At 37.4% G+C, this 26,661-nt stretch overlaps 1 protein-coding gene and 1 pseudogene across 2 annotated transcripts in view; one reads left to right on the top strand and one right to left on the bottom strand.

Moving 5' to 3' along the window:
* Nucleotides 1-5,061, bottom strand: part of LOC101959928 (glycine N-phenylacetyltransferase) — a 17,616-nt gene extending 12,555 nt beyond the window's left edge. The window contains exons 1-2 of the mRNA XM_005331557.5: nt 4,763-5,061; nt 2,886-2,981 (exon numbers count right to left, since the gene is read on the bottom strand). Coding sequence (XP_005331614.3) covers nt 2,886-2,963 — 78 coding nt within the window. The 5' untranslated portion in view covers nt 2,964-2,981; nt 4,763-5,061. The remainder of the gene's footprint in view (nt 1-2,885; nt 2,982-4,762) is intronic.
* Nucleotides 1-26,661, top strand: LOC144377025 (glycine N-acyltransferase-like protein 1; annotated as a pseudogene). The gene is made up of 6 exons (XR_013437555.1): nt 1-107; nt 7,354-7,473; nt 15,121-15,234; nt 20,670-20,786; nt 21,062-21,258; nt 22,566-26,661. The product of XR_013437555.1 is annotated as a glycine N-acyltransferase-like protein 1 (transcript).

Raw genomic sequence — 26,661 nt, 5'->3', positions numbered from 1 at the left:
GCTGCTCTATAGTACCTCCCTCAGATCAGTGACTTGGGGTTACCCGAAGCTCCTGTGGCATAATCCATAAGTGACGCCTATACAGGGTATCAGAGCACCAGGAAAAGGTAACAAAGAACATTATATTGTTCCTACCAGGTTTCCCATCAGGAAGATCAGTATGTAACTAACTAAACACATCATCCTTATTTTATCCAGAAGATTCCAGATATGTGAGTCACTAACAAAATAAATTTAAGCTAACAAGGATCTATACTCAATTCTCTTAGATCTTAGGGTTGGTTTTTTGTGTGTGTGTGTGTGTGTGTGTTATACATATAGTAGTGAATATGCTATTATAAATTGTAATTGTTTTTAATTCCAGTTGTTCATTGCTAGAATATATAACTGATATCTGTTGTTTTGTTTACTTGAATTCTGTTAAACTAAACTGAATTATAGCTAGAAAATTGTATTGCATATTTCTTAATATTTTGTACATTAGCCAATCATGACCTCTGTGAATAGACTATTTTATTGGCAAGGACAATAGTGTCACACTGAATAGAAGAATGAGGGTGGACATTTGTGCCTTGCTAACACCTTAAGGGAAATACTCAGTCTTGACTACTTAGTAGGATATCAGTGGTGACTTTTGCCCAAATGCTTTTTAATCAGCCTGAAGGAATTCCCTTTTATTCCTAGTTCACTGAGAATTCTGTGTTTATCAGAAATATTACATATTATCAAACACCTTTTTTGTACCTTTAAAAAAAGATCCTATGTTTTTTCTTCTTTAGTATATTGATATGTTGATATAGTAGCCTACATTGATTGATGATGGATTTTCTTTAATGGTACTGTGGATGAAAGCTAGGGGTGCTTTACCACTGAATTACACCCCCAGTCCTTTTTTGAGACAAGCTTATTAATTTGGCAAGGCGGGTTTCCAACTTGCCCTCTGCCCACCTCAGCCTCCTGAGCCACTTTTATAACAGGCATGAGTGAACACACCTGACTTCATTGATTGATTTTTGAAGGTTGAACTAGTCTTGAATTTTTAAAAATAAATTCCTTTGGGTTACAATGTTACTTTTTTAGCCCTGCTGTATTTGACTTAGTAGTATCTTGTTGAGAATTTCTGCATCTGTATTAATGATGGATGTAGTTCTGTGATTTTCTTATAATATCTATTTCCATAGACATAAAATGAACTTGGAGGTGTTCTCCCTACTCTGCTTTATCCTGAAGGGTTTAGTGTAGAATTAGCATTATTTCTTCCTTGTATGTGTGGTAGAGTTTGCCAGTGAAGTCACCTTGATGAGGAAATTTCATTGTTATAATGTTCTCATTTATAGATATGAAGCAATTTAGGTTGGTGATTTATGCTTTTTACAGAATAAATTGCAAAATGTCTGAGTACAGTGTTCATAATAGTACATCTTTATCATGATGATAATATCTATTCAGTTTGTAGTAATGTCCCCTATTTTCTTCCTGACATTGATAACTATGTCTTCTCTATTTCTTGGTCAGTTTGATCTTAATATTATCAACTATATGAAACTTTCCTAAGAACAAGATTTTGGATGTACTGATTTTTTTTCCTGTTTTTCTCCTCCATTCACAATCATTAACTTTTGAATTTTTTCAATTTCCTTCATCCTGCTTTCTAAGGGGTTAATTTCCACCTACTTGTTTCAAATTTCTAAGGTGGAAACTTGAACCATTGAGATGAGAGGATTAATTTTTTATTTAAGTAGGTAATGCTACATATTTCCCACTTGTCCATGCTTTAGTTGCACTCACAAATTGTTATATCTTGCATTTTCATTTTCATTCAGTTATTACACTCTAATTTTCTTTGTGAGTTTGAAGCATGGCTTTGTTAGAGGTGTGTTTGAATCATTTGAAGAAAATTAAAGAATTTCCAGAAATATTTACTTTTTAAAGTTTCTTATTGTAATTATTCCATTATTATATTGGGAGATACTTCATGTGATTTTAATTATTTAAAAAATGTGATCTATCTTAGTAAATATTCCATGAGCACTTGACCAGAATATGTATCCTGCTGTTGTTGAAGAAAATATTCTTTCAGTGTCAATTAGTTCAGTATTACTCATGTCTTCAATACACTTACGGTTTTCCACCTGTTTTGTAACTTACTGAGAGAAGAGTTGTAGGTTTATCTGTATTTTCTTACATGTCTATCAGTGATTATCTCATGCATCTAGAGTCTCTGTTAGTAGGTGTATAGATTTCACTCATTTTCCTGTCTTTGTGGTGAATTAACATCCTTATCATAATATAAAGGCACTTTTTAACCCTGATAATATTCCAGTCCCTTGGCAATATATGTTACTGCAGAAAAACTTCTATGTGCAAGATCACTGATTCGTTTTTCTTGCTCACTGCATATAATCATCAGGGATTTGACAAAACAGGAATTAATTTCTTATTAACATTAAAGAAGAATCATGGGGTTGATGTCTTACCAGACACATGATTTTTTAGGGAAACAAATTAAACATTAATGTGTTCATTTCAGTCAACTTTGCAACTCTGGAAAACTTCCAGTGTTATATAACACAATTCTTGCAAGAGTACACAGAAATGACTTTGAGTCATCACATAGCAAAGATCATACGAGATTCATGTCACAATATTGCCACTCAGTATTGGTGGGGTCTCCGTCAAGACATATGCCTGAGTCTCATTTCCTCTTCAGCTCCATGGATTTAATAGTCCTGCCTTGCTTCAGGGTGATGGGAACTAAATCAGTGGCCACAGAGCAAGTGGCTGGCACATCACAGATGCTCAGTGAAGGCCCCTTTTTTCCCCACCTCATTCTTAGGCTGTAGATGGTCTTACATTCCCCCCCCCAGACAATGTTCCACCCTCACCTTTAAGGACTCAGGGAGACTCTTCCTTAAGGACTTCTCTAGCATCTGCAGCATCTGTGGACTTTGCAAAGGAAACATCTCGGCAGGTGCTTTAGGCTAAAGAGAAGATTGAGAAACATCAAGGAATGAGAAGAGCTGGAAGACCCGGACACAACAGGCAGTTCTAGTTAATGTCATGAGCTACATTCCTGCTGTCCCGATGATGCCTATTCACTAACTCCAAGAAAGAATAGGGCTGGTAGAAAGTATAGATGCCACTTTCTGAATTACTGTGACCGTCTAAGCTTATAAAAGTATTTATGAACATTGTTTTCATTTTTATACCACCTCAATTCCAACAATTAAGAATGTACTGAGATAAACAGATCTATTCTCTAAGCACACATGAGCATCCTTTGAGATTTACCATCCACCAGTGATAAGCCTGACTCTGCCATTTAGAAACATATGATACTGAAAGTTGCTTTACTCTTCACTGGCTTCTTGATTTATGCATCTATAAACAAATGGTCATGACTATAGAATTTATTTCACAGAGCAGGTGAGACAATTAAATAATTCAATATACATAAGGAGTTTGGAACTACATCTGGAACACAATAGATGTTCAATAATTACAATTATTAATACACTTTTTATTAATTATTATTTCAATTTCATGAATCAATGTGGTACAGTGTACACAGCTGATATGCAAGTATGGTGTATAACGATCAAATCAGGGGGTGAACATCTCCATCTGTCTTCAGCAGAAGCCACAGTCAATCCACAGTGCATCCAAATACACTCTACAGAGTAACATTTCTTCTGTATAACTACTTGCTGCAGATTTGAATCAAATCAGAAAGGATGGAATGAGATTAAATCCATGTAAAATGGCACACAGTAAATGGGATGATGTCTTAGTGTAAAGTGACTGGCTTGAGGGTGACTCAATATGTATCAGTTATTTTAATTAATACTAGCATTATTCCCTAAATAAAGCATGTCTTTTTTGATATTAGAAACAAAAATAAAAGAAAGACAAAAAGGCTTCTCCTCTGAGACCCTACACAGGGGACCCAGTGGAGCTGCCCTCTGGTGGGTTGCCAGAGCAGCAATGAGCAAAGTCCTATCGGAGGCACTTGGAACCTTTGACACGGTCACTCCAGTGCTTGGAACTCATCCAAAGAAAACAATGCCAATGAGCAAAAATACTTTGGGGAAAACTGAATGAAGATACAAATATCACTTTTGTGTATGTTTAGACATAACATCTACAAAGATAAGAGCTTAGAAGGAAAAATTAAATAACACTGTAGGTGAAGGGTTTTTTCATTACATTTATTTTTTATGGTTTTAAATTAACAACTCATCTCCTCTGTATTCCAGTCCCCATGTGAGAATCCACCTAGTCTCTTTACGACTAAACAGGGCACTTAAATTCCCTATACATCGATAACCACCCTAGGTAAAGCCAACTGCCTTAGAATGCTACAGAGGATTATATAAGATAATGTTTGCATGGCATGTATACACTTTGTGGCAAATAAATGTCACCTGAGCCAGCAAGCTCCTTTCAGGTGCCATTATAGTCTCTGGCTCCCACCCACTGATAGCAAGCTCCCAAATCTCTTCATATTTATTCATTAATACAGACTCAGACCTGGCTTCATCCAGTCAAGAATTTCTGATCTAACATACTACCCTTCAAATAGCAGTTATCTGAAAGTGTATGTTCCAATAAAGAATTTCTTTTACCCCTGGAAAAATCCTCAACCCAAATGAGCCCAGAAATTCTTATCCACATCCAACAGGAGTATTTTGTTCATCCTGCCTCAATAAGGAGATAAAAGGAGATGAGGGGTCTCAGATCATCAATTCTCCTTTGTTCTCACCTGAAAGCTGTCTTCTCATTCAGGCTCTGCAAAGGTCTGTAGGGAAAGACAAGAGTCAGAGGACTGTTCCAGATCACGAAATATATCCTCTGAAGATGCCGGTTTAGAAAGGTACTTTGGTCTTTTTCTCCAGAAATGCAGTGCTGAGGTTCCTGATAGAAACTGGCACCAAGCTGTGCACACATCTGAGATCTGAGCGTGAGGTCAAGCCCATCCCTCCAGGTCCCAGGCTCAGGGAGGTGGTTCTGTACTTGGCTGGTTAGCATTGTGCATTCTGAAAACTCTATTCCAGGAATTGAACTGTGCCCTGCTCCCGAAGTTCCAGCCACTACTTAGCAACTCAGCAGTTAAACCATCTGACCAACAGCTGGGAGCTGGGTGGGTCTCCGTTTGCACCTCTCACAGACACCTGCAGCAGAAGCAAAAGCTGGATACTATTTATAGCTAATGTTTAGAATTACAGTTCTTTTCCCAACCATCTGTAAAGAAAATTATCTATTTTATTTATTTTTAATTATTTTTTATTTATATATGACAATGGAATGCATTACAATTCTTATTATACATATAGAGCACAATTTTTCATATCTCTGGCTGTATATGAAGTATAAGAAAATTACCTATTTTAGAGAGACAAGGGGGTAAAGATTCTTTACTTCTTTAATGGGTTCAATGAATTCCAGGCAGGATAAACGCAAAGAAAAACCCCAGACATATAATTAAACTACTGAAAATTGAATATAAAGAGAAAATTTAAAAAATAAATGAGTCATTACACAGTGGACTAATTGTACAAATAATGACCAACATTCAGCAGATATACAATAAGGTCCAGAAGACAATAGAATGATGTTTTTTTTAAACACTGAAGAATATAATGCTTTACCTAAAATTCCATGTCAAGAAAATATCTGTTTATATTTTGGAGGCAAAAACGTAAACATTTTCAGATAAATGAAGCAGTCTGTCCTGCAAAGAAGAAAAACTGCAGGCCAAAGAGAAATGTCACTTGATGGAATTTTAAAACTACATCTGGGAAGGGAGAGCATTGAAATATGTGTTTAAATGTTTTCCTTTTGTTTCTTAAAGTTCTTTTAAAAATTGATTGTTTAATTCAAGCATAATAACTGTATTCTTTAGAGTTCTGGCATCTGTAAAGAAAACTTGTTTAAGAATAGCACAAGAGGGGAAATGAAATTATTTTTATATGACTTAACATTAATTCAAGGTAAAGTGAGGTAAGGGTAACCTTGGATATTGTAATTATTAGACTGACTATTAAAAACAGATAAGAGAAATAACCTTCAAGACTCTAAAAGTGATATAAAGCACTAACTGCTCCAAAAGGTGACAGGAAAAGAGGAACAGAGAACAAATGGAAAACCGAGAAATCATTTGCTAAAACCCAACCATAATAATAATTTTATTGAATTTAAAAGGGTGTAATCTGAGTATCACATAAGCTAGATATTTGAACGATGTATTCGTTTCCCCACATTGTAGGGCCATAGAGTGAATGATCTCACAATTCTGTGCCCAGAATGTAGAGTTAGCAAATTCACCATTCTTTTCATAATTTTGTAAGATGGGGAACATCCTTAGGGAAATTTTGATGAGGTGGCTAAAGCAAAATTTGGCCCATGGCCTCTTCAAGGGTTGGTTACTAATTTAACTAGATTATAATTGCTAGTCCTCAGTCCCGATGACAGATGTATTGGTTCTCAGTTTCCCTGAGGAATTCTCCTGCCACCAGGCACAAGACAATCAGGCACATCACACTAACAAACACATAATGAAAACTAATATTTTGTACTGTAGACAAAAAGGAAAAATAAGAATAAAGGTCAAAGAATAAGCAGATTAATATTTGCCAAAAACACCATCCCTCAAACAATGGGCCTAATTATATTGTGTGAGTACCTATTTGCTTATAATACCTAACATAAAAAATAATTCGGCAATGAAAATTCAAGGGAACGAGTCATTTTTTTAAAAATTAATTACCTATAGTTACAATTGTAATGTCACAATAAAAAGGAAAAATAAATAAATTTAAAAAAATAAAATACCTAGTAATAAGTATAACCAAACTATGAAAGACCTCTACAATGAAAAGTTAAAAAAAAAACTGAAGAAAGAAATTGAAGAAGACATTAGAAGATGGAAAGACCTCCTGTGTTGGATAGAAAATAATATTGTCAAAATGGCCATTTTTCCAAAAATGATCTACCGATTTAATGGGATCCTCATCAAAATATCAATGGCATTTCTGAAAGAATTAGGAAAAAATCACAAGGAAGAATTAAAGATCCAGAACAGCACAGCAATTCTGAACAGTAAGAATAAGGCTGAAGGCATCACAGTCCCCATTTTCAAATTATGCCATAGAATTATAGTAACAAGACACCACGGTGGTCCTCATTTCTAGTACAATCTGAAGAAGTTTCTTAGTCTCTCTGAGCTTTGGTGTCTTCACAATGAGGATGATTCTAACAGTGTCTGCCTCAGGAGTACTGCTTAAATATATATGTATAAAATGCATTTTAAGTTCCTTTGCTCCCTTAAAACTCTCCCTTGACTTATCTTTTCAGAGTTTCTTTTTGAAGGGCACAAGGACCGAAGCACCCCACGAAATGTTGCTGCTTCAGTGTTCCCAGGAGCTGCTGCCCCTCTGCAAATCCTTGGCTGGGAGCATCCCTGAATCCCTGAAGGTGAGTGAGCAGCAGCAGGTCAAGGACATGGGTGTAGGGTGTTGAGGGTGAGAAAACAGTAGACTCATAATTCTTTTCCTCCCTCCCTGACTTTCTGCAGAAGGTTTTCTGCAAATCAGGATGGAGTTGGGGTGAAGGAGGGCGATCTAGAGCAGCTGCTCTAGAGAATGGAGTTAACGGCATAGGTTTGGGAGCCAAGCTACATGGGTATGCATGCCAAGTCTGCCACTTTCTAGTTGGGCAACTTTAAGAAGATTTCTTTACTTTGTGTGCCTTGGTTTCTTCATCTGTGAACCAGGAATATATTTACTGTGTGTATGTATGTATGTGACTGTCTGACCAATGTGATTCTACAGTATGTATACCCAGAAAAATGAGAAATTATATCCCATCTACGTATATCAAAGTATGTAAGTGCATTCTACTGTTATGTATAACTAACTAAAACAAATAACTTTTTTAAACATCAGAAATGTATTAGTTGCTCAAAACATTACATTGATCTTGACATATCATATATCATACATTTGTTTCAAATGGGGTATGAATTCTTATTATTCCCCCGTGTACAGATTGCAGAATCACGTTCATCATACAGCCACATTTATACATACTGCCAAACTAGTGTCTGTTGTATTCTGCTGCCCTTCGTATCCCCTTCCTCTACCTCTCCCCTCCCTTTTCCTCCCTCCCCTCCCCTCCCCTCCCCTCCCCTCCCCTCCCTCTACCCCATCTACCATAACTCATTTCTCTCACTCTCTCTTATTTTTTTTTCCTCCCCTTCGCCTCACATCCTCTTATATGTATTTTGGTATAACAATTCGGGTCTGCTTCCCTCTTCCGTGCAATTCCCCCTCTCTCTCCCATTCCCTCCCATCTCTCATCCCTGTTTGATGGTAATCTTCTTCTCATGCTCTTCCTCCCTGCTCTGTTTTGAGTCCCCCCCCCTTATATCAAAGAAGACATTCAGCATTTGTTTTTAAGGGATTGGCTGACTTCACTTAGCATAATCTACTCTACTGCCATCCATTTCCCTGAAAATGCCATGATTTTGTTGTTTTTCAGTGCTGAGTAATACTCCATTGTGTATAAATGCCACATTTTTTTAATCCATTCATCTATTGAAGGCCATCTAGATTGGTTCCACAGTCTAGCTATTGTGAATTGTGCTGCTATGAACATTGATGTGGCTGTGTCCCTGTAGTATGCTCTTTTTAGGTCTTTTGGGAATAGTCCGAGAAGGGGAATAGCTGGGTCAAATGGTGATTCCATTCCCAGCTTTCCCAGGAATCTCCATACTGCTTTCCAAATTGGTCACACCAGTTTGCAGTTCCACCAGCAATGTATGAGTGTACACTTTTCCCCACATCCTCGCCAGCACTTGTTGTTTGACTTCATACTTGCTGCCTTTCTTACTGGGGTGAGATGGTACCTTAGAGTGGTTTTGATTTGCATTTCTCTGACTGCTAGAGATGGTGAGCATTTTTTCATGTATTTGTTGATTGATTGTATGTCCTCCTCTGAGAAGTTTCTGTTCAGATCCTTGGCCCATTTGTTGATTGGGTTATTTGTTTTCTTCTTGTTTAATTTTTTTAGTTCTTTGTATATTCTGAATATTAGGGCTCTATCTGAAGTGTGAGGGGTAAAAATTTGTTCCCAGAATGTAGGCTCCCTATTTACCTCTCTTATTGTTTCTCTTGCTGAGAAAAAAATCTTTTTAGTTTGAGTAAGTCCCATTTGGTGATTCTTGATTTTAACTCTTGTGCTATGGGTGTCCTATTAAGGAATTTGGAGCCCGACCCCATGAGGTGGAGATTAGGGCCAAATTTTTCTTCTATTAGATGCAGAGTTTCTGGTTTGATTCCTAGCTCCTTAATCCATTTTGAGTTAACTTTTGTGCATGGTGAGAGACAGGGATTCAATTTCGTTTTGTTGCTATGGCTTTCCAGTTCTCCCAGCACCATTTGTTGAAAATGCTATCCTTTCTCCATTGCATGCTTTTATCACCTTTGTCTAGTTGTAATTTTGTGGATTGGTTTCTGTGTCCTCCATTCTGTAACATTGGTCTACTCACCTGTTTTGGTACCAGTACCATACTGTTTTGTTACTATTGCTCTGTAGTATAGTTTAAAATCTAGTATTGCTATACCGCCTGTTTACTCTTCCTGCTTAGGATTTTTTTTCCTAAATTTTTCCTAAATTGCTTTTGCTATTCTGGGTCTCCTATTTTTCCAGATGAATTTCATGATTGCTTTTTCTATTTCTGTGAAAAATACCATTGGGATTTTGATTGGCATTTTATTAAACCTGTAGAGTACTTTTGGTAATATTGCCATTTTAATGATGTTAGTTCTGCCTATCCATGAACAAGGTATATCTTTCCATATTCTAAGGTCTTCTTCTATTTCTCTCTTTCAGGTTCTGTAGTTTTCATTGTATAGGTCCTTCACCTCTTTTGTTAGGTTGATTCCTAAGTATTTCATTTTTTTTTGATGATATTGTGAATGGGGTGGTTGTCCTCATTTCCATTTCAGTGGATTTGTCGCTGATATACAGGAATGCCTTTGATTTATGTGTGTTGATTTTATATCCTGCCACCTTGCTGAATTCATTTACTAGCTCTAGAAGTTTCTGGGTAGAACCTTTTGGGTCTTCTAGGTATAGGATCATGTTATCTGCAAACAGTGCTAATTTAAGTTCCTCTTTTCCTATCTTTATGCCTTTAATTTCTTTTGTCTGTCTAATTTCTCCAGCAAGTGTTTTGAGAACTATGTTGAATAGAAGTGGTGATAGAGGGCATCCCTGTATTGTTCCAGATTTTAGAGGGAATGCCTTCAGTTTTTCTCCATTTCGAATGATGTTTGCCTGAGGCTTAGCATAGATAGCTTTTACAATGTTGAGGTAAGTTCCTGTTTTCCCTAATTTTTCTAGTGTTTTGAACATAAAGGGATGCTGTACTTTGTCGAATGCTTCTCTGCGTCTATGGAGATGATCATATGGTTCTTATCTTTAAGTCTATTGATGTGGTGAATTACATTTATTGATTTCCATATATTGAACCAGCCTTGCATCCCAGGGATGAATCCTACTTGATCATGGTGCACAATCTTTTTGACATGTTTTTGTATCTGATTTGTCAGAATTTTATTGAGGATTTTTGCATCTAGGTTCATTAGAGATATTGGTCTGAAGTTTTCTTTCTTTGAAGTGTCTTTGTCTGATTTTGGAATCAGGGTGATGTTGGCCTCATAGAATGAATTCAGAAGAGCTCCCTCTTTTTCTATTTTCTGAAATAGTTTGAAAAGTATTGGTATTCATTCTTCCTTAAAGGTTTTGTAAAACTCTGCTGTGTACCCATCCGGACCTGGGCTTTTCTTGGTTGGTAGTCTTTTGATGGCTTCTTCTATTTCTTCCTTTGATATTGGTCTGTTTAAGTTGTGTGTATCCTCTTGACTCAATCTGGGTAAATCATATGACTTAAGAAATTTATCGATGTCTTCACTATCCTCTATTTTATTGGAATATAGGTTTTCAAAATAATTTCTGATTATCTTCTGTATTTCTGTGGTGTCTGTTGTGATATTGCCTTTTACATCCCGTATGCTGGTAATTTGATTTCTCTCTCTTGTTCTCTTCATTAGCCTGGCTAACGGTCTGTCTATCTTATTTATTTTTTCAAAGAACCAACTTTTAGTTTTGTCAATTTTTTCAATTGTTTCTTTTGTTTCAATTTCATTGATTTCAGCTCTGATTTTAATTATTTCTTATCTTCTACTATATTTGCTGTTGTTTTGCTCTTCTTTTTCCAGGGTTTTGATATGAAGTGTGAGATCATTTATTTGTTGGTTTTTTCTTTTTTTTATGGAACGAACTCCAAGCAATAAATTTTCCTCTTAAAACTGCTTTCATTGTGTCCCATAGATTCTGATATGCTGTGTCTGTGTTTTCATTTATCTCTGAGAATTTTTTGATTTCTTCTTTTATGTCTTCTGTAACCCATTGATCATTCAGTAACATATTGTTAATTCTCCAAGTGATGCAGGATTTTTACTTCCTTCTTTTATTGTTGATTTCGAGTTTCATTCCATTATGATCAGATAGGCTGCATGATATTATCTCCATTCCTTTATAATTTCTAAGAGTTGCCCTATGGCATAATATATGGTCTATTTTTGAGAAGGATCCATGTGCTACTGAGAAAAAAGTATATTCGCTTGATGATGGTTGATATATTCTATATATGTCGGTTAAGTCTAGGTTATTGATTGTGTTATTGAGTTCTATGGTTTCTTTATTCAACTTTTGTTTGGAAGATCTGTCCAATGGAGAGAGAGGTGTGTTGAAGTCCCCATAATTATTGTGTTGTGGTCTATTTGTCTCTTGAACTTGAGGAGAGTTTGTTTTATGAACATAGCTGCCCCATTGTTTGGTGCATAAATATTGATAATTGTTATGTCTTGTTGGTGAATGGTTCCCTTTAACAGTATATAGTGTCCTTCTTTATCCCTTTTGATTAACTTAGGTTTGAAGTTAATTTTATTCGATGAGAGTATGGCCACTCCTGCTTGCTTCTGATGACCATGTGAGTGGTATGATTTTTCCCAACCTTTTACCTTCAGCCTGTGTATGTATTTTTCTATCATATGAGTCTCCTGAAGACAGCATATTGTTGGATCTGTTTTTTTTTTAATCCAGGTTACTAGCCTATGTTGCTTAATTGGTGAGTTTAAGCCATTAACGTTTAGGGTTACTACTGATATATGATTTGAACTTCCAGATATGTTTATTTATTTATTTATTTGAATTTGGCTTGTTTTTCCTCTTTGATTATTTTTCCCCCTTTACTGAGGTACTTCCCACTGTTGGCTTTGGATGTTGTTTTTCATTTCCTCTTCTTGTAGTGTTTTGCCCAAAATGCTTTGCAGTGCTAGTTTTCTGGCTGCAAATTCTTTTAACTTTTGTTTATCATGAAATATTTTAATCTCATTGTCAAACCTAAAGCTTAATTTTGCTGGATACCATATTCTTGGTTGGAATCCATTATTTTTCAGTGTTTGACATACATTGTTCCAGGATCTTCTCCCTTTCAGCGTTTGTGATAAAAAATTCAGCCGTTAACCTAATTGGTTAACCCCTGAATGTAATCTGCCTCCTTTCTCTTGTAGCTTTTAATATTCTCTTCTTGTTCTGTATGTTGGATATCTTCATAATAATGTGTCTTGGAAATGGTCTATTTCGGTTTTGTATGTTTGGGTCTTGTAGGCTTCCAGGATTTGGCAATCCATTCCATTTTTCATGTCTGGAAAGTTTTCTAAAATTATTTCATTCAACAGATTGCTCACTCCTTTGGATTGGACCTCCATACCTTCCTCTATCCCAATGACGCTTAAGTTTGGTTTTTTTATGATATTCCATATCTCTTGGATGTTTTGCTTGTGGTTTCTTTCCAGTCTTTCTGTGTTGACTAGACTTTTTTCAAGTTGATATAATTTTTCTTCATTATCTGATGTTCTGACTTCTATTTGATCTAGCCTACTTGTAATACTCTCATTTGAGTTTTTGATTTGGTTTATGGTTTACTGCATTTCTAGAATTATTGTTTGATTTTTTTTAAATCTCTATCTCCTGCTAGAGTTGATTTTTTGCTTATTGAATCTGTTTATGTAATTCATTTTCAAAGTATTCTTTCATTGTTTGGATTTGCTGTCTGATGACTTCTTTAAGATTCCATTCCATCTGAGTCAGGTATGCCTTGAGTTCTTTATCTGACCATTTTTCTGATGCCTCTAGGTTCTCCTGTAAATTGAAGCTGTTCTGCATTGTTTGTAATCCTTTTTTCCCTTGTTTTTTCATGGTACTCATGTTACTTTCCAGCTCTGTTTGACTGCTGTGTTTCTGTTTGCTCCTATAAATTTGTTTTGGTTTTGTATATCATTGGGATCTCTCCTTGTGATGGGAGACCATATCTAGAGATGTTGGGCTTTATTGTAATTTAAAGCAAATTCATTCATTTCATAAAAGGCATATGGATTCTGAAGGCATATATCGATCTGCAGTTTGGTCTTAAGACTTTATGTTTAGGTCGGGTGCTGAGATGGTATGGAGGTTGGTATGTCTTAGCTACCTTGGAAGATTGCTCTACTGAAGGGATATTAACGGGCAAATGGACCAGGGTATTTGGTGGTGGCTAGGGACTTAGGAGCACTATATACAGCACTATATACAGCCTCACCTATTTGCATTTAGAAAATTACAAGTAATGAAAGTCGTAATGCTTGGGATGAAAGGTAGGGGAAGGGGAAGGGGAAGGAAGAAGTCCTTAAGGAGAAAGAGGGAGGAAAAAAATAGGTAGAATAAAAATGGTAAGAAAAATAAAAATTGAAAAGAGAAAATAAGAAAAGTTAAAAAAATTTTTTTTTAAAAAAAGGATAAATGCAGTCTTAGAGTTCTATTTTCTTCTCTTCCAGTAGGTGGAGCTGTGCCTTCCCAGCCGAGCTTCTGCCTTCAATATGCAGGAAACAATCCCTGTGCGGTGGCTCTTCTTCCCCTACTAGGCGCTCTCCAATCTTGGTGGCCCAGGGCTGTTTCCGGTCTCCAGCCCCTTCCCCCCCTTCTCCTGCCAGCCAGGCCCCACTCACCCGTGGGGTTCTCCACAGATCTAGTTACACTTGCAGCCCCCTGGGAACGGCTGAGCACTCTCTCTGTTTGCCATTCACCCAGACCCCAAGGTGGTGAAGCCGCTGGTGGTAGGGGCCCAGCTGTATGTATCTGGTGGGGTGGGAGTCACACACCTGTTGAAGCTGATATCGCTGTGAAGGGATCCCGACTGCTGAACTCTGGTGACGTCCACTCTCTGCTATGGTGGACTCCCTTGCCAGAGTATCCGATGGGAGGGGTGGGTCTGCTCTGTCTCTGGTCTGTCCTGGCCTCAGTTCTCGGTCCACAGTCTCATGGAGGCTTGGTTATCAACCTCTTCCAAGGGTCCAACTCTTTGTTTCTCTGCCACTTGGGGTCTTGGCAGTGCCAAGCACCTCCATCTGTCTCTTGGCCACTCTCCATCTCCGGCAATGCTGAAACACCTCGGTCTGCGTCCAGCTGCCAGACAGTCAGCAAGCACCACCAAGCGGCTTGGGGTGGCCAAGGAGCCCAAACTCCCTGCCTAGGTCTCACTTCAGCCGAATTTTGCTGGGAGTTTCTCAGCAGGCAGAATCCAAATGTTCTGAGGTCTCTCTCTGTCCCCTCGGCTGAGGAGGTGAAGAGAGCCCTGCCTCCCCAACCGCCGCCATGTTTTCACAAATAAATTTTTTAAAAAATAGGATTATATTAGCACCTACCTCTTGAAGTCTGTGTGAGCACTAAATAAATCCATGCACTGTCAATGATAAGAGCAGAGTAAGTGCCCAGAGAGGTTAGTGCACAGAGGTATTCATGCCACAAGGACACCTGCAAGTCCTTCCTGTTTGCTGGTAGCTTCACTCTCATCCATATGGTCCTGAAGAGACCACTCATCTAATGACCACCTGAACTCTTCCTGCTACCCTCTCTGGGCCTTCGTTTCTCTCTTCTTTATCACATTCACGGCCCCATCTCTGGGGATGCCAGGGCAACCTTCCCAACCTCTCCTAGTCCCTTCTGCTCCTCCTTCAGGTGTCTGGCTCCTTGTATTACATCAACCACGGAAATCCCTTCAACATGGAGGTACTGGTAGAGTCCTGGCCAGAGAGTATCAGACAGTCATTATCAGACCTCAGACACAGATGGGCACACAGACCAGGTGGGTGGAACCAATCAGCTCCAAATGGCATGAGGAGCTTCCTCCGTCCAGACTCACAAGGCATGCATGTATAGCCAAAGAAAACTCAGGCTACTTGGAAGACACTCCTTCAGAACTTGGTACCTCAGATGGGCTCTGCATCCCCTAAGCAAGAATGAAAGAGGAGGAGAAGGAGGAGAAGGCTGGCACTGGCAGATTAAAGGGCACATTGAGAGGGCAGGGGAGCTGTGAAGGTTAAAAGGAGGCTATTCTAGGGTGATAACAGAACAGTGACTTAGAACCAAAAACCAGGGCTGATATCTATTAATAAAAATTGCCTCTCAGGAGAGAAGGGGCTAATGATAACTTTTCATCAACTTTGTGGAAGCATTTTCCTTGTTAGTGAATGTCATCCTCAGAGAAACTTCAGGAGGTGAGCATTAAGACCTCAAATTTAGAAAGGATAAAACTGCACTGATGCAGTCTGCAGCTTTGGAAGACCACACTTTAAAGTACTGTCTGACCTGAATTCAAATTAGGTGGACTCTGCCCGTTTTATTAGCTATGTGGCCATAGACACTTCTCTGAGCCTAAGTTATCACCTGTAAAGTGGGAATAATTCTCACTCTCTTTCTATGGGATTATTTAAGTGTTCAATTAGATACTTTATATCAAAGATTTAGAACATGGCATATAATTGTAAATATTACTTGCCATCGTTATTGGCTGAAGTCACACGAAGGTGTGACTAAGCTAAAATGCAAACTGACATCTCTTTTGGCCCTAAAGTCTATGAACTTCCCTAAATCCATGGACATCTAATGGTGAGCTAAAGCTTCAGGGCCAGCCCTGCTTCATTGCAGGTGCAGAAGCCAAGTCCCCAAATAGGAATAACCTACTCCAGGTCAAGACTATTTGCAAGGGTGAAGACTGTGGTGCAGAAAGTAATAAAGTGGTCCTAACTTGAGGAATTCAGGGGTGTAGAGGTCAGCAACCAGGCCAGCCCAGACCCGTCATGTCTTCCTTCTAGACATTTGCCCTAAAGACGTTCATTTGATCCTGGCTTCCTGACAATTTAAGTTTGATTAACACATAGTTCATTAAGTTCCAGGTCTAATTTCTTCAAAGTTTGGTATATTAAATAATTATAGATGATCAAATATTTTTCTACTTCTGTAATTTTATAATTATTATGTGTATTTAAGCAATGTAATTATAGTATCAAACTCATGAATTCATATTCTAATTGCATTAAACAAGACTAGATTATTAAATCAATAAATAAAAATATAAAGAGGCCATTGTGTGTGTGTGTATATATATATGTATATATATATACACACATATATATATACATACACATATATGACAAGAATATGGAAAGATTCTGAAATAATGCAACTTACTATGAAATTCATTTACCTCACCTATTTCCATAGTATATCATGACCCTTGTAGTATTAAAAGTCAATTCTTTTTTTATTTTGATGTTTTATTTTTCATTGGAGCATATTCATCACGCATGATGTTGAGTTTCATTGTGGTATATTTGCACATAGATAAAAACATAATTTAATCACTTTCACTCCCTCAATACCTCCTGCATACTCTTTTCCTCTGCCCTGGATCAACTTCCTCTAGTCTACTGATCTCCCTTCTAATTTCATGAAGTCCTTCTATTTTTTCCTCATTTTTCCTTGTAGCTACTACATATGAGAAAAAAAATCTGTTATTGTTCTAAGTCTGATTTATTTCACTGAAAATTATGACTTATTTTATTTGACATTATGTTCCCCAGTTCCACTCCATTTTCCTGTAAATGACATAATTTCATTCTTCTTAATGGCTGAATAAAATTCCACCATGTACATATGCCACATTTTCTTTATGCATTCATCCATTGATGGTCAACTAGGTTGATTCCCAAACTTGGCTGTTGTGCATCGTGCTGCAATAAGTATGGGTATACATGTATCTCTAAAATATGCTGACTTTAATTCTTTTGGATAAATACTTAGGAGTGGTATAGCTAGATCGTATGATAGTTCTAGTTACAGCTTTGTAGGAACTTCCACACTGATTTTCCTAGTGGCTGTACTAATTTACATTCCATACATGCATGTATAACATGGTGTGAGAGTTCCTTCCCCCCCCAACATCCTCACCAACATTTCTTGTTATTTATATTATTGATGCTTGCCATTCTGATTAAATGAAAATAGAAATAAATAAATAAATAAACAAATATCCATTCAATTTTGAATAAAAACTTTTAAGAGTGCAATGCAGGAAAATTTAACTAGAAAATGTTTAATTTTTTCTTTATGAAGTTTTAGTCTCAAAAGTAATATGCACTAATAATGCAACTGAAAAATCCAGCTTTGTTCTAAAAGTTAATAACCTTTTGTCTCCTTTCCCACATCCTTGAAGTGTTTTTGCTCATAATAATGCACATGAGGGTATTTGCTACTTCTTCTTTTATAACTTATTTTGCCTTTTACCCACTATAGACATAACTACTGGCCCATCAATGAAGCACTAATGGATTCTTTTTAAAACTATATAGTATTGCAGTAAATGCACTGTAATGATGGGAACCAGTCTCCCATGGTTGGTTTCGAAACACTCACAGCTCTTGCCTCTACAAGCAATGTTTCAATGAACACCCTATATACAAGTCTTCACACCTGGAAAATTTTCTCACCTGATTGATTTCCTTAAGGGGCATTATCAAAATAAAGAACACTTTTTTTCCAAAGTTCTAGTAATCACTGTCAGATTAATTTCCCAAAATACTGCTGTACATTTTATTTCCATTAGAAGTAAATGGAAGAACCTTCCCCCCAATCCCCATCATCCTCAGCACTGAATGTTAACTTACACTAAACTCATGGATGACAAATGGTGTCTTATTGTACAACTCTTTATTTATATCCTTTGACAATTTTTATACTGGGTTTTTGTGCCATTCTGTTGTGGTGGTGGTTCTTTCAGATATACATGACAGTTATATAGAGAAGGTATTTTGACATATTATACATACATACATGGAGTATAGCTTATGCTAATTAGGATCCCATTCTTGTGTTCTACATGATTTGTGTCAACTTAAAATTATGTAACAGTGTTTTAGCTATTAGGGATACTAGCATGAATGAGACACAGTACAATTTTTTCCCAATTTATCATTATTTTATTTTATTAATGGAGATTTTGACATGCATAATTTTTATATTTTCTTTTCTTTTTCATGCTAGAGATTGAACCCAGGGGTGTTTTACCACTGAACTTCATCCCCAGCCCTTTTTATTTTTTTACTTTAATACAGGGTCCTGCTAAGTTGCTGAATCTAGCCCCAGACTTGTGATCCTCCTGCCTCAGTCTCCTGAATCATTAAGGAGACTTAATTTTCATACAATTTAATTTTTCCAGCTACCCACCAACTACCTGTGGCAATTGGATTTGAATTGGATTAGCTTTCTTAAACAGTTGTGGAAGGACTGATATTTGTGGGGTACTAAATCTTTTCATGTAGAAACATGGTATGTATCTAAATTTTCTCAGTTCCTGTTATATGCTGTTTAGTAAAATTTTAGTGTTCTCCTTGGGCCATCCACGTGGCTCTCCATTCAATTACCCATAGGTATTTTATGCTATTTGCTAATACTATTAAATTAGCTTTCTCTTTCAGAGTATTATTATTTTGCTCTTGACTTCTATTTGTAGTTTTTGTTTCCAAATATGCCACCCGACTCTTTCAAATCCTGCTTGTGTGGGTTGCTTTTGTTTGTTGGGACCTCCTGGATTTTCTGAACACATAATACTATAATTTATAAACAAAGATAATTTGTTACTTTTTTCCTAATATCTGTTTCATCTGTTCAGTTTCTTGCCGTATTGCACAATGTACAATCAAAAAAATAAGAATACCAAGTAACAATAGTAATGGCTTTATCGTCCTCTCATTCTTGATTTGAATGAAATAGACATAATAACTTATATTTGAAAATATGCTTATTTCTTCCAAATGTTTCTTTTCTCACTACCCCCATTTTCTTGGGGCTCACATTTAAAATAAATACTGAATTTTACATTATTTGATTTTTTTTCTTTTTGGCAATGTGTAGACTTATGTAACTTTTCCCTCTTGAATTTATTATACTGAGAGATCTTTTAATCTAAAGCATTCTTGCCTTCCTAAAATAAACTTTAGGTGTTCACAGTTATTATTCTTTTAACACACTATTAGACATTTTATTCATAATTTGTACATTGAAAATGATCAATAAATATTTTTGTTGTTTCTTTACCAGATTTGGGGTTAGGGATTTTTCCATCTGTTACCATGGTCTAGAACAAAAATTATGTGTTTATTTTTGGTATAGGTATAATTTAAAGAAGAATTAGTTTGATTCTGGCCACATTTTAAATGATAAGACTTTTAATTTCATTTCTAATCTTTTCTGCTGGGGTTTTCTATTTCTTTGAAAGTCAAAGCAAAGGGTAGCATCTTTCCTAACAATCACGTAACCTCTCTTATAATTCTTGTATTCCTTCCTCTGTCTCCTGTCTTATGGGCTGTACCATATGCTTTTCATGGCTGATGTTGTTTTTAATTTTCCTCCTGTTTTGTTCTTTTTAAATTATCTTTTAAAATATCTATTATATTGAATATGAACTTTTGGTTGGGCCACCTTCAGGAAACTGTATTTACACAAGAATTCTCATTTTCTTGACGGTTTCTTCGATATTAGTTACACAATTTTTTTTTTTTGGTACCAGGGATTGAACCCAGGGGTGCTTAACTACCAAGCCACATCCCCAGCCCTCAGCCTTTAGCCTTTTTAAAATATTTTATTAGAGACAGGGTCTCACTGAGTTTCCCAGGACCTCACTAAGTTGCTGAGGCTGGGTTTGAACTCACGATCCTCCTGCCTCAGCCTGGTTAGTCTCTGGGATTTCAGGCCTGAGCCACCACGCCCAGCCTAGTTACAGTTTTATGTCTCACTCTTTAACAATGTAATTTACAATAGAATATGTTCACTGCTAAAACTCATACCTATGGTTATTTCTCCTTAGGAACAGATACTCATCTTTCCATGAAATTTTGGGTTACTGGAATGAGATTACAAGTGTTTTTTTTCCCCCAGTCCATAAAAATAACACCACACCAAACTTCTCAGAGTGCTACAAAATAGTTCCAATTATTTTATTCCATTTTGCAGGCTTTGGGCTCTGAATTAACTAGTACTATTCTAACAGGCTGATGTTCTGTAGCTTTGGGGAAGTGCAGTGTCTCATTAATGCTTGTGTCCATTAAAGCATCTTGCTTAAGCTCTGTGCTGATTCTGGGCATCTAGATTTCAATAAGAGAGAGAAGAAGAAAAAGCACAAGGAATGATATGCTGTAACCTACTGCCATCCCATGCAGGAGATGACTGAGATGACACAGATCCATATACCAATGTGTACAGTATATTCTCCAAAGAGCCTCAAGAATTACAGGAAGTCCTGAAACATTGTGGGGTCATTAAGTGGAAACAGATGCCCCAGATCCAAGGTACCAAGTCAGAGGCAGTGACAGTGGTTCTCAAAGTTGGTCCCCAATCAGCCACTGCCAGCTTTCCCTGGGAGCTTATTAGAAATGCAAATTCTCAGAAACCCTGAGGGCTGGGCAGCGAAAAGCAATTTGTGGTGTAGTAAGGGTTCCAGCTAAACTCAGCCCAAGCCCAAGAAGAACCAAAAATTGCACTGAGTTGTGAGTCAGGCAGGAGCAGCAGAAACGGAGAGCAGCGACCATCAATGGCCATGCTGCTCTTTCATCTTTCTTCCCAGGACGACAAGAAAGCTTGGGGGAGGGGATAAAAGCCATTGCATTTTCAAAGTCAGTGAAAGGTGAGCTACTCTAACTTACTCCTTCTATTTTAAGACATCTGGAGCTCAATGCCTCCACCAAGAGCAAGCCTGGAGGCTGCTGTGAGGGCAGCCACCCAGAGGATGAGTCAGAGAGGCACAAAAACATGTTTTCTTTAGTGACTTTTAAAAAATTGATCCTTTTAGTTACAGGTAACAGTAGGATTTATTTTGACGTAGTTATAAAAGCACCGACTCTACTTAGGTCTGATTCAGTACCCAGCATTTCCTTTCTCTCCCCTCTTCCCTCCCCACCACTCCATTCCTTTTTCTCTACTTTCTGCTATTGTTTTCCAATTTGCCTGTTTGTTTGTTTGTTTTAGTGCCTTGTGGATGTACCTGATGGTGAGATTCATTGTGGTAAATGCATTTCTTTCTTTTTGGTCCTAGGGATTGAACCTAGGAACGCTTAACCATTGAGCCGCATCCCCAGCCCTTTTTTTATATTTATTTAGAGACAGGGTCTCACTTAGTTGCTTAGGGCCTCACTAAGTGCCTGAGGCTGTCTTTGAACTCATAATCCTCTTGCCTCAGCCTCTTGAGCTGTTGGGTTTATAGGCAGGTGCCATGGCACCCCACTTCCCTTTACTTTAGACTAGCTTCCACATATTCGAGCATTTGACCTTTGACCTTTGGTTTTCTGAGTTGAGATTTTTTCACTTAGCATAATAGTTCTCCAATTCCATCCATTTACTGGCAAATGTCATTATGTCATTCTTCTCTATGGCTTAGTAATACTCCATTTGTGTGTGTGTGTGTGTGTGTGTGTGTGTGTGTGTATGTGTGACATTTTCTTAACCCATTCATCATTTGAAGGGCATCTTTGATGGCTGTTGTGAATGTGCTATTATAAACACTGATATGACTGTGTCCCTGTAGTATGCTAATTTTAGATCCATATTTTGAATATATTCTGAGGAGTGAGATAGCTAGATAACATGGTGGTTCCGGTCCTAGTTTTTAAAGAAATCTCTTTACTACTTTCCTGAGTGGTTGCATTTGTTTCCAGTCCCAACAACAATGTGTGAGTGTACCTTTTCCCTCAAATTCTTGCCAATGCTTATCTTGCCAATTCTTGATCATTACCATTCTGATGGGAGTGAGATGCAACCTCAATGTAGTTTTAATTTGCATTTCCCTGAATACTAGAGATGTTGAATATTTTTTTCACATATTTGTTGTCCTTTTGTGTTTCTTCTTTTGAGAAGGTCTTAGTTCTTTTGCCCATTTATTAATTGGGTTATTTGGAGGGCTTTGTGCCTTTTTTTAGTTCTTTATTAAGATCGTTCTTCCTTGTATATTTTTGTAATTCATGTGAATCCCTTTTGGAGTGAGAAGAGGTCTGGGAGTTCTGGAACATGTTGGTATCCGTAAATTATAGGAATGGAAATGAAAGTCAGGGTTTTGGTTTTGTTTCCACTGACAGGATCCCGACTTTAAGTTTTCCCAACTGGATGTCTCTTATTCTACACTGGTAAATGACAGCTGGGACATCGGACAGAATGAGAAGAGCCTACGTTGCATCCAGCCCTGCATACAGACCTTGATAGCATGCTGTCTGCAAGGCCCAGAAGGGGGCCCAGTCACATGGGTCACCATGGACCACAGTTGTGAAGTGGGAATGGCCTACACCCTGGATAAATAGAGAAGCAAGGGCAAACTGAGACCGCTGTTGGGATATTTCACAAAATATCTATGTCAGAGATCAGACCGGAGGAGGAAGCCCAGCACCAAGCTAGACCAGACCTGAGGCACCCAGCCAGACTGGAGAAGGAAGCCCAGCCCCGCCCCTCGAGCTAGTCCTGAGGAAGCCCATCAACCCTTAAATCCCATCAAAGGGGGCGTGGCTACCAGCACAGTTCTGCAGCTGATCCAGCTACCCGGTTTCTAACTCCCCCACCCTTAGCTTCGATAACTCAAAATATTTCCCACAAGCTTTTGGGGGGTGTAGCTATCACCACAAAACAACAACTGTTCAGGCACCTGGTTTCCACCTCAGAGACTAGAGTAGGGAGGATACAGGTGGAAGCTCAAGTCCTTTCACACTTGCTACATCCACCACCCTGAACACAGAGGCTCAAGCTAGGAATAGACAACGCCACCTACTGGAAGGAAGGAAAACAGAGTTCTGAGAGCCATATTTTTCTCTCTTTTCTTCTCTCTCTTTCACAACCTCCACATATGTGAAGCCAAGAACTGTGCATGAACAACCGAATCACCAAAATAATATAATATAGAGGAATTGCATATGCCCCGCCTTCCCCCCATTTTTTTTCCTTATTTCTTTCTTACTTTCTTTTTCCTTCTCTCTTTTTTCTCTTTTCTTCCTTGTTATTTTTTTCTTCATTCTTACTCCCTCTATCCCACTTTCAACCCCCTAAATTTTACTATCTATACATAGGGTAACTATCTAAATACAGATAGGAGGTTGAGTCTATACAGTCTTCCATAAATTACTAGTCTATTGGTTAGAGTTCTCCAAAGTTGCTAAGTTAGTTTAACCTCATACCCTCACTCCTTTCCCTCTAAGTATAACATCCTTCGTCTGAAATTCAGTTTTCTATATGCCACCAGATATGGTATGCCTTTTATGAAACTAATGACTATATTTTTAAATAATAATTGAAACCAATATCTGTAGACTTAGATTCTAACTATAAATGTATTAATAATGAAAACTTGTGCTTAGATGACATACTGTTGATATTGGGAACTGTAACACTGTGTTTCTCCGCAAAAGAGGGATTTTGGAGCTATACAAGCAAAATATAAATATATAAGGGGAAAACCATTAACACAACAGTTTCACAGAGTTAGAAAGAAAGATGAGCAATATGAAAACACAAGGAAATAAAGGACCACAAACAATGCAGGTCAATTCAACATTAGAAGAAGTAATATCTGCAGCAGATGGAATGTCAGATAAAGAGTTCAGGATATACATGCTTCAGATGATCTGGAGTCTCAAGGAAGACATTAGACAGCAAATTCAGACAATAAAAGATCACTTTGACAATGAATTACATAAACAAATCCAAGAAGCAAAAGATCAACTATACAGGGAGACAGAGGATATAAAAAAAACAGAAATCCTAGAAATGCAGGGAGCAATAAATCAAATTAAAAACTCAAATGAGAGTACTACCAGCAGAGTAGAACACTTAGAAGATAGATCATCAGACAACAAAGACAAAGTTTTTTGACTTGAAAAGAACATAGACAGCTCAGCAAGAATGTTAAGAAACCATGAGCAGAACATCCAAGAGATATGGGATAACATAAAGAGACCAAACTTAAGAGTTATTGGGATACAAGAGGGTATAGAGGTTCGAACCAAAGGAATGAGCAATCTGTTCAATGAAATAATACTAGAAAACTTCCCAGACTTAAAGATTGAAAAAGAAACCCAAATACTAGAAGCTTACAGGATGCCAAATGTACAAAATCATAAGAGATCCACACCAAGACACATAATAATGATGATGCCCAACATACAAAATAAGAAGAGAATCCTAAAAGCCACAAGAGAGAGGAAGCAGATTACATTTAGGGGTAAACCAATCAGGATAATGGCTGATCTTTCAACACAGACTCTGAAAGCTAGAAGATCCTGGAACAACATATTTCAAATGCTGAAAGAAAATGGGTTCCAACCAAAAATCGTGTATCCAGTGAAATTAAGCTTCAGGATTGAAGATGAAATAAAAATCTTCCACGATAAACAAAAGTTAAAAGAATTTGCAGCTAGAAAACCAGCTCTTCAAAACATCCTTGGCAAAACATTACAGGAAGAGGAAATGAAAAATAACAATGAAAACCAAGAGTGGGAGGTAGTACAGTAAAGGAAAAACTAATCAAAGAGGAAAAATAAATCATGTTAAGTAACATAAATAACCAAATATGGCTGGAAGAACAAACCATATTTCAATAGTAACCCTAAATGTTAATGGCTTAAATGCACCAATCAAAAGACATAGGCTAGTAGACTGGATTTAAAAAACAAAGATCCATCAATATGCTGCCTACAGGAGACTCATCTGATAGGAAAAGACATACACAGACTGAAGGTGAAAGGTTGGGAAAAATCATACCACTCATATGGACCTCAGAAGCAAGCAGGGGTGTCCATACTTGTATCAAATAAAATAGACTTCAAGCCAAAGTTAATCAAAAGGAATAAAGAGGGACACTACATACTGCTCAAGGGAACCATACACCAACAAGACTTAACGATCATTAATATATATGCCCCAAACAATGGTGCAGCTACGTTCATCAAACAAACTCTTCTCAAGTTCAAGAGTCAAATAGACCACAACACAATAATCATGGGAGATTTTAACACACCTCTCTCACCACTGGACAGATCTTCCAAACAAAAGTTGAATAAAGAAACCATAGAGCTCAATAATACAATTAAAACTTAGACTTAATTGACATATACAGAATATACCACCCAACATCAAGCGGATACACTTTCTTCTCACGGATCCTTCTCAAAAATAGACCATATATTATGTCACAGGGCAAATCTTAGCAAATACAAAGGAGTAGAGATACTACCCTGCATTTTATCTGATCATAATGGAATGAAATAGGAACTCAATAATAAAATAAGAAAGAAAAAAATCCTACATCACATAGTGAATAAACAATATGCTACTGAATGAACAAAGGGTTACAGAAGACATCAAAGAGGAAATTTAAAAATTCTTAGAGGAAAAAGTTTTTTTTCTCAGCAAGAGAAATAATATGTGAGGTGAATAGGGAGCCTACATCCTGGGAACAAATTTTTACCCCTCAAACATAAGATAGAGCTCTAATCTCTAGAGTATACAAAGAACTCAAAAAGTTAAACAACAAAAAAGCAAATAACCCAATCAACAAATGGGCCAAGGACCTGAGCAGAAACTTCTCAGAGGAGGATATACAATCAATCAACAAATACATGGGAAAATGCTCACCATCTCTTGCAGTCAGAGAAATGCAAATTTAAACTACTCTAAGATACCATGTTATTCCAATAAGTTTGGCAGCCATTATGAAGTCAAACAACAATAAGTGCTGGCGAGGATTTGGGGAAAAAGGTACACTCATACATTGCTGGTGGGACTGCAAATTGGTGCAGCCAATTTGGAAAGCAGTATGGAGATTCCTTGGAAAGCTGGGAATGGAACCACCATTTGACCCAGCTATTCCCCTTCCCGGACTATACCCAAAAGACCTAAAAAGAGCATAGTACAGGGACAGAGCCACATCAATGTTTATAGCAGCACAATTCACAATAGCTAGACTGTGGAGCCAACCTAGATGCCCTTCAATAGATGAATGGATTTTTTTAAATGTGGCATTTATACACAATGGAATATTACTCAGCACTAAAAAATAACAAGATCATGGCATTTGCAGGCAAAGGGATGGCATTAGAGCAGATTATGCTAAGTGATGTTAGCCAATCCCTAAAAAACAAACGCTGAATGTCTTCTCTGATATAAGAGGGGTGACACAAAATGGGATAGGGA

Source organism: Ictidomys tridecemlineatus, chromosome 4 (genome assembly GCF_052094955.1).
Source record: "Ictidomys tridecemlineatus isolate mIctTri1 chromosome 4, mIctTri1.hap1, whole genome shotgun sequence".
NCBI classification, from domain to species: Eukaryota; Metazoa; Chordata; class Mammalia; order Rodentia; family Sciuridae; genus Ictidomys; species Ictidomys tridecemlineatus.
This window is presented reverse-complemented; position numbering and strand designations above follow the sequence as displayed.